General features: G+C 47.4%; 1 protein-coding gene across 3 annotated transcripts in view; it reads right to left on the reverse strand.

The window, feature by feature from the left end:
- The window catches only part of ACRBP (acrosin binding protein), a 79,721-nt gene extending 66,023 nt beyond the window's left edge, over positions 1-13,698 (reverse strand). For 2 of the 3 annotated variants that reach the window (XM_078779468.1, XM_068119207.2), the window contains exon 1: positions 13,505-13,698. In XM_078779468.1, coding sequence (XP_078635594.1) covers positions 13,505-13,595 — 91 coding nt within the window. In that variant the 5' untranslated portion in view covers positions 13,596-13,698. The remainder of the gene's footprint in view (positions 1-13,504) is intronic. The other variant, XM_068119209.2, reaches the window with a different exon arrangement.
- Positions 13,699-13,991: the final 293 nt, after the last annotated feature.

Raw genomic sequence — 13,991 nt, forward strand, 5'->3', positions numbered from 1 at the left:
CACCTTCAACAGCTCTCCCTACCTCTTCCTCCTCTTCCACATCTTACCCTACCCCTCCCCCCCCCTGTTCTGGACCCGATGCTCCCCCTTCCTCTTCATTAACGGTATGGACCTCAAACATCCGGGGCCTTCGCTCAAACTTGACTGACCTCTCCATACAGGTTGCTTCTGACAAACCAGATGTGATCTGCTTAACAGAAACTTTCCTCCTTCATGATGTCTCTGATGCCTTGGTATCTCTCCCAGGTTACTCCCTCCTCCGGTATGATAGACCTGAGCCTCGTCCTGGAGGTGGGGTTGCTATCTTTATAAAAAACTCTCTTCCTCACTCGCCCTCCACTGCCCTCTCTCCACCTCACCCCCAGGAATACCTTTGGCTACGGCTTCCCCTTCGCTCCCACCTTTTGTTCATATGTGTGTTGTACCGTCCACCAATCAGCGATGACTCCATCTACATCTCACTGTCTGATAATATGGACCAACTTCTATCTACCCATCCCAACTCTCTCTTCCTCATATGTGGTGATTTCAATTGTCACCATGCCAGTTGGCTGGGTGTGGGTACCTCTCTCACCAGCCATGGCTCTTCAGCAAAGGACTTCTGCGACTCACTGGGACTGACACAATCTGTCAATTTCCCGACCCGGATCTCAGTCAACGGAGCATCTTCTCTTCTGGATTTGGTTATGACAAACTTCCCTGAAAATGTCTGCTGCTCTTCTTCTGCTCCAATCGGCTCATCTGATCATGTGCTTGTCAAAGTGGACATCTCTCTGACCATTCTCAGAGAGCCTCCTCAGCGTCGACGAGTCTGGCATTTCACTCAGGCCAACTGGCACGGTCTTCAAGCAGCCATCAATCATCTGGACTGGTCTCCCATCTCTACCGCCTCTGACATCAACTCATCCTGGGAATTCTTTCAAAGTAAATTGCTCTCTCTCATGCACAGATTTATACCATCTCGTCTTCAGTTGTCATACCCTTCCTCCCGTCCATGGTACACGGAATCTTGTGGTGAGGCTGTTGCCCTGAAACAACTTGCTTTCGTCTCCTGGAAAGCAAATCCAACGGAAGGAAATCTCATTTCCTTTCACAAAGCCCGAAACAAGTGTGTGTCCACCCTCAGGAGAGCCAGGAAACAATATCTCACCATTCTCAAGACCGAACTCTCTTATCTGTCTCCCTCTTCCAAATCCTAGTGGCGTCTGGTCAAATCTGTTTCTGGTGTTTGTTCCCCCTCCATCCCCTCCCTCACCTCAAACGGCTTAACGGCTGACTCCGCACGTGAAAAAGCTGAATGCCTCAACTCTGTGTTTGCCTCTAAATCTTGTGTCCCAAACCCATCCCTCTCTGTACCCACCGTACCCAGTCGTACCCAGCTGCTCCTGGACTCTGTGTCCTTTCCTCCTGACAAGGTGGAAAAGTTTCTGTCAACCCTCGACTCTGATTCTGCAACTGGTCCTGACGGCATCAGCCCACGGGTCCTAAAATCATGTTCTTCTGCTCTTTCACTCCCTCTTTCTGTTCTCTTCACCCTCTCTTTTGCTCAAGGTCATCTGCCATCTGCTTGGAAATCAGCCAACATCACCGCTTTGCACAAAAAAGGTGCAAAAACAGATCCCAGCAACTACAGACCAATCAGCCTTCTCCCAATTATCAGCAAAGTCATGGAATCCATCATTGCTTCAGATATTAAATCTTTCCTCTTCTCCAATGGCTTGATCTCTGATCATCAATTTGGTTTCAGACCTGGTCACTCTACTCTGGACATGCTGCTTCTGCTTTCTCAACAATGGATGGAGGTCCTCAACGCCAAACAGGAAATTAGAGCTGTCTCCCTTGACATTTCACGTGCCTTCGATACGGTCTGGCACCCTGCTCTGCTCTCCAAACTCTCCTCCTTTGGTATCCATGGAAATCTCCACGCATGGCTGGCGGACTTCCTCTCTGGTCGTAGTCAACGTGTGGCCCTGAATGGGTTTCTCTCATCTCCTCTTCCTGTTCAGGCTGGAGTTCCCCAAGGTAGTGTTCTGGGCCCTGTGCTTTTTCTGGTCTTCATCAATGATCTCTCAGACTCTCTTGAAAATCCTCTCTAACTCTTTGCTGATGACTCCACTCTCTGCCGCTCCATTCCTCATCCCTCAGATCGGCAGCCTGCAGCCTCCTCACTCTCTGCAGACCTGGACAAAATCACAGACTGGTCAAACAAGTGGAACATGTCTTTCAATCCTGACAAATCTCACACTCTTACTATGTCTCTCCGCAAAGTCCGACTGGAAAACCCTCCCATCTACTTTCTCAACAATCCTCTCCAAGAAGTTCTGTCGCTCAAGCTTTTGGGTCTCACTATCTGCCATGATCTTTCTTGGGAAAACCACATTTCCAAGCTGGCCTCCAAAGCCAGTCGCCGACTGGGCATCCTCCGTCGTGTGAAGTCCTTCCTTGGCACACCTGAGCTCCTCACCACATACAAGGCTTTCATCCGCAGCTCAATGGAATACTGTTCCCCCCTCTGGGCCAGTGCTCCTGCCTCACACCGAGCTCGGCTTCATGCTGTTTGAAACGAAAGCTTTCAGAATCATTGGAATCTCCTGCGATGAAGCTAACTCCGAGGGCCTTTCACTCACTCACCGCAGGCAGGTTGGTGGTATTTCTGTCTTCTACCGACTCCTCTCCGGCCTTGCTCCCCCAGCTCTCTCTGTGCTCTGTCCCCCCAATATTCCTACAGGTCGCACAAGATCTGCCAGCAACCCTCTTATCGTTAAACTGCCAAAATCTAGGCTCTCTGCTCACCTTCACTCTTTCATTCCCCTTTTCTCCTACCTCTGGAACAAACTCCCCCACTCCCTTAAATCCCACTCCTCCCTCCAGGTCTTTAAAACAGCTGTTCACCACCATCTCTTATCTTCCCCCATCCAAAACCTTGATCTTTTCTACCACCGCTAATTCACCCCAGATCCACTTTTTTGAAATTCCAACTTCTTTCGTGGAAGTCCTTGCAGTGTCCATATGTTTTATACCTCCCCCACCTCCCCCCAAGCCCTCTCCCTCCCACATTTCTCTCGATGTCCCTGACCTCAAATGTTGTGTTTGTGTCCTTCCCCCTCTCTCCCTATCTTGTCTACCACTCCCTTATTTTGTGTTTTATGTGTCGGTTTGACTTTTTGTGTGATTAATGTTAGCTCTTTTACGAGCCTCGATCTTGTATACAAAAAAAATAAAAAATAAAATAAAATTAATTGAAGAAAGGGAAAGAGATCCTGGCTGCTGAGGGGACATTGATGCTGTGCTGTACCCCAGTGTATCATTAGAAATCGTCGATCCGGCAGCAGATGGCAATATAAATCCACACTATTCCTCCAACCTTTCAGAGAAATAATTATGGAAGTGGTCTTCTGTCGAGCATTTTATCATCTTTTAATTCCGATTTGACAGAGGCTCAATGGAAGAGTTCGGTAATGCACCATACATACATTAATCCATTTTAAATCCAACTGCCAAATGGGACTACGTGGTGCAGGTTGAGGGAAACACACATCAATGGATGTTTATAGGTTTTCTTCATCCACTTAAAACCATTTTTTAAAATTTATGTTTAGAAACATTGGAGTAGATACGGCGAATCCGTTTGATATAATTTCTTCTTCTTCAAGTGCAAGTCTCTCTGAATGTGCAACGAAGATGGAATGAAAATACAAACTGGAATGTTATTGGAAAAATAATTATATTAATTTGCTTCAGGCTTCGTCAGTGTTTTCAAATTTTATTAAATGTGCTCACAGCATCAGCTTGGGTGATTTTCGAATTGCTGGTCGAAGAAACATTCATAATATTTCATTTCTTTACCTCATACTTCAGTAAGACCAAAATGCTTCAGGAATGACTCTTTAAAACATAACCTTCATGCCATTCAGACAATACTCCATTTTGTGTGAGGTGATGCACACAATTATTAACAATATATTGTATATTTAATTTTTGTTTTTACTTTATTTTTGTAGAGTAATATATATAATAATAATAACCACCTTTAGAGGCCATTTTTCCCCGCAAGCGGGGGTTGGCCTTTTTCGGGGACCGTGGTTGTTGTTGTTTTTCGGTCCCCTTTTTGAAGCAATGTTTTACGGCCGGATGCCCTTCCTGCCGCCAACCCTTTTTGTCGCCTTTTACGACAAACAGGGAATTACCAGTGAACTGGTACTCAATTAGCCGACCTCGGAAGGATGACAGGCTGAGTCAACCCCCCTGGCGTTAATTCAGCGATCGACCGGGATTCAAACCCAGGATCCTAGGATCCTAAGCCGGCACCCTGACCGCTAGCCCAACACCAGGGTTAGAGTATAGCTTTAAAATAGATAGAACAGCACAGCAGCATGGTACAGTCAAGGGGGGGGGGAGGGTGAGACCTATCCCCCCTAGTTATAATTGATGCCCCTAGTGATCATTTATGAGAGAAAATAAAAAACAACTTGCAAAATTGGCAAGCATTAAAAGCCTTATCTACGTGTTTGTTTTTTTTAACGTTTTTTTACGTTTTTTATTTACGTTTTTGAAATACCAACTTCTTTTCTGGAAGTCCAAGCAGTGTCCATGTGTTTTATACCTCAATTCCCATGCCTCATCCCCCCAAGCCCTCTCCCAATGTCCCTGTTCTCTGCAGTTGTACTTGTGTGCTTCCCTCTCTCTCCCCATCTTGTCTCCTGCTCCCTTTATTGTATGTTTTGTGTGTCCATTTGTGTTTTTTTTGTGATTAATGTTAGCTCTTACACGAGCCTCGATCTTGTATACAAAAAAATAATAATAATAACCACACAAATACTGACCAATAACCTGTCTACCAACAACATCAAACAAACTTTGAACATGGATCATCACATAAATTATGTAACACCATCTAGCACAACAATGAGAGCTAGAGGCTAAACAGAGGAGATGTAAGAGAGGATGCTATGGAACAATAGGCCACCTACTACAAAACAAGGCCCGACTCGAAAACTTTAAAAAGAGAAGAAAGATTCAAATTGTCCAAAGCAAGGATAGACGACAAAAAATCCTTTGAAAGTGTCCCATATTCATGGATGATAAAATGCATGCAATTGTATAAGATCAACTCCAAATAACCAAACTGATTGAGAAAGAAAGGGAGCTCTGAAATACCACATGCATATGACAGCACTCAGAAGAAAAGATCAAAATACTAGGGGTGAAGAAATGATGTGCAGGATCTTCCAAGGAGACAGCCTTTCCTCCTTCCTGTTTTGCCTGGCTCTGGACCCACTGAGCAATCATACTGAAATACACCATTTGTGTCTGTCTGTCTGATGAATTTTTGATGCCAATACATTCTGTCATTACTTATGCAATCTCAACCAAACTTGACAGGATTACGAAGGGTTACACAATGAAGGTTGTAGTGCATTCATTTCCCCCCCCTCCCCAAGGGGGTTTTCTCGCCCCGATCGAGTTTGCCCCCCATTGCTGTCAATGGGATTGTACGTTGAGGTCCATATGAATGTTAAATTATCTTTATCGTGGTTTTTTCCAAAGACGCTTTTAATAACAAAATTAATGATAATTGCATATTGTTAATGTTATTACAAAACAATATGAATACTAACAAGAACTGCCACTTTAAAACTGCTGGCAGTGATGACCGGTTTACTCACACCCACTTTTGATACAACCCCACTTTCAGTGGACATGCTTTGACACAACCCCCTTGGATACAACCCCGACACACACAAACACACACATCCCCCATACCACCACCCACACCCCTCCCCCCACACGCACACCCCTCCAAACACACACACACACACACCAACCCCCACCCCCCCACACACACACACATACATCTCTCCCCTCCCCCCCCCCCCCCCACACACACACACCCCCCCCCCCCCTACACATGCACACACACCCCCCCCCCCCCTACACATGCACACACACACACACCCCACCCCCAACACACACACACACACACACACACACACACACACACACACACACACACACAGACAGACACACCCCTCCCCCCACACGCACACACATATCCAGACAAACGCACATCCCCCTCCTCCCCACCCCCCAAGACACATCCCCTCACACACATCCCCCCACACCCCCCCCCCCCCACACACACACACACACATCCCCACACACACATGCACACACATCCCCACACACACACACACATTCCCCCTACCCCCCGCCCACATACACACACACACACACACACATTCAACCCCCCCCCCTCCTCCTCACACGCACACCCCAACCCCCCCCCCCCCCAACATACACACATATCCACCCCCCCTCCCCACACAGACACCCTCCCCCCCCTCCCCCTCCACACATACACACACACACACACCCCTCCACACATACACACACACATCCAACCCTCCCCCCCACACACACACACACACACACACACACACCCTCCCCCCCCCCCCCCACCACCACCACACACACACACACACACACGCAAACAAACGCACACATCCCCCCACCCACCATCCCTAACACACACACACACACACACACACACACACACACACACACACACACACACACACACACACACACACACCACCACCCCCATCCCTAACACGCACACACACGCACACACCAAACCCCTCTGCCCTCCCACTCTATGTGGTAATAATATGTGTGTACTACATGGCCAAAAGTATGTGGACGCCCCTTCTAATTAGTGGATTAAGCTGTGTTAGCCAAACCCATTGCTGACAGGTATATGCAGTATAATCAAACACACAGCCAGCATGACCAGAGACAAAGCCATGACCAAGCACAATCTCCAGAGACAAACATTGGCAGTAGACTGAGCCATACTGAAGGGCTCAGTGACTTTCAACGTGGCACCGTCATAGGATGCCACCTTTCCAACAAGTCAGTTCGTCAAATTTCTGTCCTACTAGAGCTGCCCCGATCAACTGTAAGTGCTGTTATTGTGAAGTGGAAACGTCCAGGAGCAACAACAACTCAGCCGCGAAGTGGTAGGCCACACAAGCTCACAGAACGGGACCGCCGAGTGCTGAAGCGCGTAGCACGTAAAATTCGTCTGTCCTCGGTTGCAACACTCACAACCGAGTTCCAAACTGTTCGTCAGGAGCTTCATTAAATGGGTTTCCATGGCCAAGCAGCCGCGCACAAGCCGAAGACCACCATGCACAATTCCAAGCATCGGCTGGAGTGGTGTAAAGCCCGCCGCCATTGGACTCTGGAGTAATGGAAAAGTGTTCTCTGGAGTAATGAATCACGCTTCACTATCTGGCAGTGCAACGGACGAATCTGTGTTTGGCGGATGCCAGGAGAACGATACCTGCCCGAAAGCATAGTGCCAACTGAAAAGTTTGGTGGAGGAGGAATAATGGTCTGGGCTGTTTTTCATGGTTTGGGCTAGGCCCTTAGTTCCAGTGAAGGGAAATTTTAATGCTACAGCATACAATGACATTCTAGACAATTGTGTGCTGCCAACTTTGTGGCAACAGTTTGGGGAAGGCCCTTTCCTGATTCAGCATGGCAATGCCCCCGTGCACAAAGTTAAGTCCATACAGAAATTATTTGTCGAGATTGGTGTGGAAAAATTTAACTGGCCTGCACAGAGCCCCGACCTCAACCCCATCGAACACCTTAGGGATGAATTGGAATGCCGACTGCGAGCCAGGCCTAATCGCCCAACATCAGTGCCTGACCTCACTAATGCTCTTGTGGCTGAATGGAAGCAAATGCCTGCAGCAATGTTCCAACATCTAGTGGAAAGCCTTCCCAGAAGAGTGCAGGCTGTTATAGCAGCAAAGGGGGGACCAAATCCATATTAATGCCCATGATTTTGGAATGAGATGTTCGACGAGCACATACGAGTGTCATGTTCGGGTGTCCACATACTTTTGGACATGTAGTGTGTGTGTGTATCTACACTACCGGTCAAAAGTTTTAGAACACCTCAATTTCTCCAGTTTTTATTGAAATTTACGCAGTTTAATGTCCAGTGAATAACGTGAAATGGTACAAAGGTAAGCAGTAAACTGCTCGAGGTTAAAAAAAGAAGAGTTTAGGTTAGCAAAAGCGGGAAAATAATGTAAATTGCACAGTTATATTGTAAAAAAAAAGGCCTTCTTCAGGGAACAAGTAATGGGTTAACAACGTACAGCTGTTCTGCAGCAATGTAAGTAAATTAAGCCTTGAAAGTTGATGCAAACAATTCCTACAGGTGTAACAACCTCTGCTGATTACTTGATTACAAACACCCTGTCTGTATAAAAGCAGTATTGGAACAGACTGTTATTACACCCTCTGAAGCATTATTTGGACAATATTGCACTGCAGTAAATAGTATATTGGAAACTGGAGGAAACTCTGACAGGAAGAGGTCTGGCTGACCCAAAGCCACAACAGAATCAGAAGACAAGTTTCTGAGAGTCAACAGCTTGCGTGATGGGCGGCTCACAGGACAACAGCTTCAAGCACAGCTTAACACTGGTCGAAGTAAGCAAGTCTTAGTTTCAACTGTGAAGAGAAGACTCCGAGCTGCAGGTTTGACAGGTCGAGTAGTAGTAAGATAGCCATTGCTAAGTTGGCAAAATAAGAAAAAGAGGCTTGCCTGGGCTATGATGAAGCACCGCCAGTGGAGGACTGAAGACTGGAAGAAGGTCTTATGGACCGATGAATCAAAATTTGAAACCTTTGGTTGATCATGCAGGGTTTTTGTATGCCGTCGAGTCGGCGAAAGGATTGTTCCTCAGTGTGTGACACCAACTGTCAAACATGGAGGACGAAGCGTGATGATCTGGGGCTCTTTTGCTGGATCCAGAGTCAGCAACTTGCACAGAGTGACTGGCACCCTGAACCAAAAGGGCTACCACAGCATTTTGCAGCGCCATGCAATACCCTCTGGTATACGCCGAGTTGGTCAGGGGTTCATCCTACAGCAAGATAATGACCCTAAACACACCTCCAGGCTATGTCAAAACTACCTTCGAGGAAAAGAACAAGACGGTGGGCTTCAAATCATGGAATGGCCAGCAGTCTCCAGCCGTAAACCCCATCGAGCTGGTTTGGGATAAACTGGACAGAAGGGTGAAAGCAAAGCAACCTGCAAGTGCAACACTTTTTCTTTTTTCTTTCTTTTTTTTGTATACTGAATCGAGGCTCGTGAAAGAGCTAACATTTATTTCAGAAAAAAAATCAACCAGAAAAGCAAAATATATAAAAAGAGGGAGCGGAGACAAGATGGGGAGAGAAGGGGAAGCACACAAACACAACATTTGAGAGCAGGGAGAAGTGTGGGAGGGAGAGGGCTTGGGGGGAGGAGGCGTGGGAAGGGGGGGGGGGGGGAGAGGTATAAAACACAAGGGGACCAAGGACTTCCAGGACAGATGTTGGTATTTCAAAAAAAAAAGTGTAGGATTTTAGGTGAAATTAGCAGGGGTAGAAAAGATCAAGGTTTTGGATGGGGGAAGATAAGAGATGGTGGTGAACAGCTGTTTTAAAGACCTGGAGGGTGGAGTGGGATTGAAGAGAGTGAGGGAGTTTGTTCCAGAGGCGGGAGAAAAGAGGAATGAAGGAGTGAAGGTGAGCAGAAAGTCTTGATTTTGGCAGTTTAACCATAAGAGGGTTGCAGGCAGATCTTGTGCGACCTGTAGGAATATTTGGGGGACAGAGCACAGAGAGAGCTGGGGGGGCAAGGCCAGAGAGGAGTCGGTAGAAGACGGAAAGACCACCAACCTGCCTGCGGTGAGTGAGTGAAAGGCCCTTGGAGTTAGCTTCATCACGGGAGATTCCAATGATTCTGAACGCTTTGGTTTCAACAGCGTGAAGACGAGCTAGGTGTGAGGCAGGAGCACCAGACCAGAGGGGAGAGCAGTATTCCATAGAGCTGCGGATGAAAGCCTTGTAAGTGGTGAGGAGCTCAGGTGTACCAAGGAAGGACTTTGCACGACGGAGGATGCCCAGTCGGCGACTGGCTTTGGAGGCCAGATTTGAAATGTGGTTTTCCCAGGAAAGATCATGGCAGATAGTGAGACCCAAAAGCTTGAGTGACAGAACTTCTTGGAGAGGATTATTCAGAAAGTGGATGGGAGGGTTGTCCAGTCGGTCTTTTCGGAGAGACATCGTAAGAGTGTGAGATTTGTCAGGATTGAAAGACATGTTCCACTTGTTTGCCCAGTCTGTGATTTTGTCCAGATCTGCAGAGAGTGAGGAGGCTGCAGACTGCCGATCTGAGGGATGAGGAATGGAGCGACAGAGAGTAGAGTCGTCAGCAAAGAGATAGAGAGGATAAGAGAGTCAGAGAGATCATTGATGAAGACCAGAAAAAGCACAGGGCCCAGAACACTGCCTTGGGGAACACCAGCCTGAACAGGAAGAGTAGATGAGAGAAACCCATTCAGGGCCACACGTTGACTACGACTAGAGAGGAAGTCCGCCAGCCATGCGTGGAGATTTCCATGGATACCAAAGGAGGAGAGTTGGGTGAGCAGAGTGGGGTGCCAGACCGTATCGAAGGCACGTGAAATGTCAAGGGAGACAGCTCTAATTTCCTGTTTGGCGTTGAGGACCTCCATCCATTGTTGAGAAAGCAGAAGCAGCATGTCCAGAGTAGAGTGACCAGGTCTGAAACCAAATTGATGGTCAGAGATCAAGCCATTGGAGAAGAGGAAAGATTTCATATCTGAAGCAATGATGGATTCCATGACTTTGCTGATAATTGGGAGAAGGCTGATTGGTCTGTAGTTGCTAGGATCTGTTTTTGCACCTTTTTTGTGCAAAGCGGTGATGTTGGCTGATTTCCAAGCAGATGGCAGATGACCTTGAGCAAAAGAGAGGGTGAAGAGAACAGAGAGAGGGAGTGAAAGAGCAGAAGAACATGATTTTAGGACCCGTGGGCTGATGCCGTCAGGTCCAGTTGCAGAATCAGAGTCGAGGGTTGACAGAAACTTTTCCACCTTGTCAGGAGGAAAGGACACAGAGTCCAGGAACAGCTGGGTACGACTGGGTACGGTGGGTACAGAGAGGGATGGGTTTGGGACACAAGATTTAGAGGCAAACACAGAGTTGAGGCATTCAGCTTTTTCACGTGTGGAGTCAGCCGTGTAGCCGTTTGAGGTGAGGGAGGGGATGGAGGGGGAACAAACACCAGAAACAGATTTGACCAGATGCCACCAGGATTTGTAAGAGGGAGACAGATAAGAGAGTTCGGTGGGAACTTCTACAACAGTGTTGGGAAGAACTTCCCGAACAATATTTGATTTCCATTGTAGAAAGAATGCCACGAGTGTGTTCGGCGGTTGTACCTGCAAAAGGTGGCTACTTTGCTGAGTCAAAATTTTTAATTAAATTTAGCTAAATAAAATGATTCTATGATTTATTTTTTATCTCCAATTGTTTATTTGTTCTATGCTTAATTTCAGAGTACATTGAGACATTAAACTGCGTAAATTTCAATAAAAACTGGAAAAATTGAGGTGTTCTAAAACTTTTGACCGGTAGTGTATATATATATATATATATATATGACATTAAATGCTGTACTTTAGAAATTAATATGCCCGAAATGAGGCCGCCCGACGATTTGCCCCCGTGCCGACGTCCCGCCACGGTGGCCCCCAGTCCTACGTCCCCCCGGCGCTTCGCACAGCGGAGTACGTCTTTGTGCGTCATGACGCGCACCGGGGGCCACTCCGGCCGCCGTACGACGGGCCCTTCCGGGTCCTGCGACGGGGCGACAAGTCTTTCATCGTCGACTTCGGTGGCCGGCCGGACCGGATTTCTGTGGACCGCCTCAAACCGGCGCACATGGACGTCGACCGACCACCACGGTTGGCCCTTCCTCCGCGGCGAGGCCGCCCCCCGTCCACAGTTCCCCCCGCTCGACCACCCACCACCACGTCAGACCCCTCCCCACGACCCTCCAGGGGTCGCTTCGGCCGGGTCATCCGGACCCCCCTTAAATTGACCCTGCCGGTGCAGGTCGATTCTGGAGGGGCGTGTGTAGCGGTTACCGCTGGATGTACATAATCGCCTTGCACCGGCCAGAACACGGCCAGACGCGCCTCTCCCGGGCATGCCCGGACTCACTGTTCCCGGGCACGCCCGAACCTCCCGGGCACGCCCGGTCTCGTCTTTCCCGGGCATGCCCGCTCTCGCCTTTCCAGGGCTCGCCCAGAGCGTCCGGGCATGCCCGCTATCGCCTTTCCAGGGCTCGCCCAGAGCGTCCGGGCATGCCCGCTATCGCCTTTCCAGGGCACGCCCAGAGCGTCCGGGCATGCCCGCTATCGCCTTTCCAGGGCTCGCCCAGAGCGTTCGGGCATGCCCGCTATCGCCTTTCCAGTGCTCGCCCAGAGCGCCCGGGCACGCCCAGCCTCGACTTGCCAGGCCGCAGCCAAACACGCCCGGGCAGGTCCAGACTCGCCTTTCCAAGGCTCGCCCTTGATACCCGGGCATGCCCGGTATAGCTTTTGCCGGGCAAACTTCCCGACATAAATGTGTATATATATTGTTGCCCGAAAAACGGGCTTGTCAGAATACCTGAGCTGTTTTGTTTCAATAAAGCAACTCGGACGAATTCCGTCTTTGGTCGCGTCAATTCTTTCGACTCGCGTTGGAGCGCAGTTCCTTCAGTACTGTATATTGTATATGCAGATATCGTGCTTGACATGTTGTACTGTATATTATGCACACACATATTATACATGACATATTATACTGTGTATTATATACACACATATTACATGTGATATGTTGTACATATTATATGCGCTTTATATACACACATATTACATGTGACATGTTGTACATATTATATGCGCATGCACGCATATATATATATATATATATATATATATATATATATATATATATATATATACACACACACATACACACACACACACACACACACACACACACACACACACACACACACACACACACACACACACACACACACACACACACACACACACACCTTTGAGACCTGGGAGGTCCCTGTTCCACCTTCTGAAACCCGTATATGGAGATAACACAACGAATGACACATGCACTGACACAGAGACAGAGAAACAGACAACACAGACAACCACACTTGTTAAATCCAGGATCTACCCTGTATTTTGGTAAATATAACTACTAAAATGTAGTTTTAGTAAATGTTGAATCAGTGATTAAATGATCCATGCTTCGAGGAGGAAGTAGGAACTCTCACAATGAAGACATCGTCGGCAATGGAGTTCCTCAAGGGAGGTACCGGTACCGGTACTTGTATTCCACATCGTATGTAGAGCAGACATTTATCGGCCTCACCAGTTCGAGTTCTAATTTCCTACACGCTGATCATAAATATTCGTCACAGCACGTTGTGAAGGATATAAAATATATAAATATTTTAACGTTGTTATAACCATGGCATGGGGACACGACGAAAGAATCATATAATTATTCGTTAAACGTCCATGAAGGTTGTACGAACGATGCACCCTACCGAAAATAGCAGCTCGTCGGGAATCCTGGATGGAGATTAAAGTCATGGGATTAACATGTGGATGTATGATGGGAAAGGAAATCGTGCTCATCCAGCGCAAAACCGAAAACAAGATGGATGGACAGGATCGTGACCCGCGTCAAGGCAACGATTGTGCCCGAGTGCCGTCATGTCGAACTGTCGAAGCAGGACGGAACGCTTTGAATTTACGGAGCTTGAAAATAAACGTTCGTGGCGAAACTTTATTATATTTTTCACGTAAAACATTTTCAATAATAAATGTAGAAGCAACAGGCACGAATATCTAACATAACGGTTAAATGAGGCGGTGTAAAAGACGGTGAATCAACAACGGTAAACTTCGAAAAAAAACTTTTTCTCCAACCTTAATTTTTTTATTCCATTTAAATTGAATTATATACTTGAATAACGTAGAATACAAATCACCTGGTTGGCACTTCCAAAAACCTCCACTTAACAGTAGTTG

The sequence above is a fragment of the Myxine glutinosa genome, chromosome 6 (assembly GCF_964187855.1).
Source record: "Myxine glutinosa chromosome 6, kmMyxGlut1.1, whole genome shotgun sequence".
NCBI lineage: Eukaryota > Metazoa > Chordata > Myxini > Myxiniformes > Myxinidae > Myxine > Myxine glutinosa.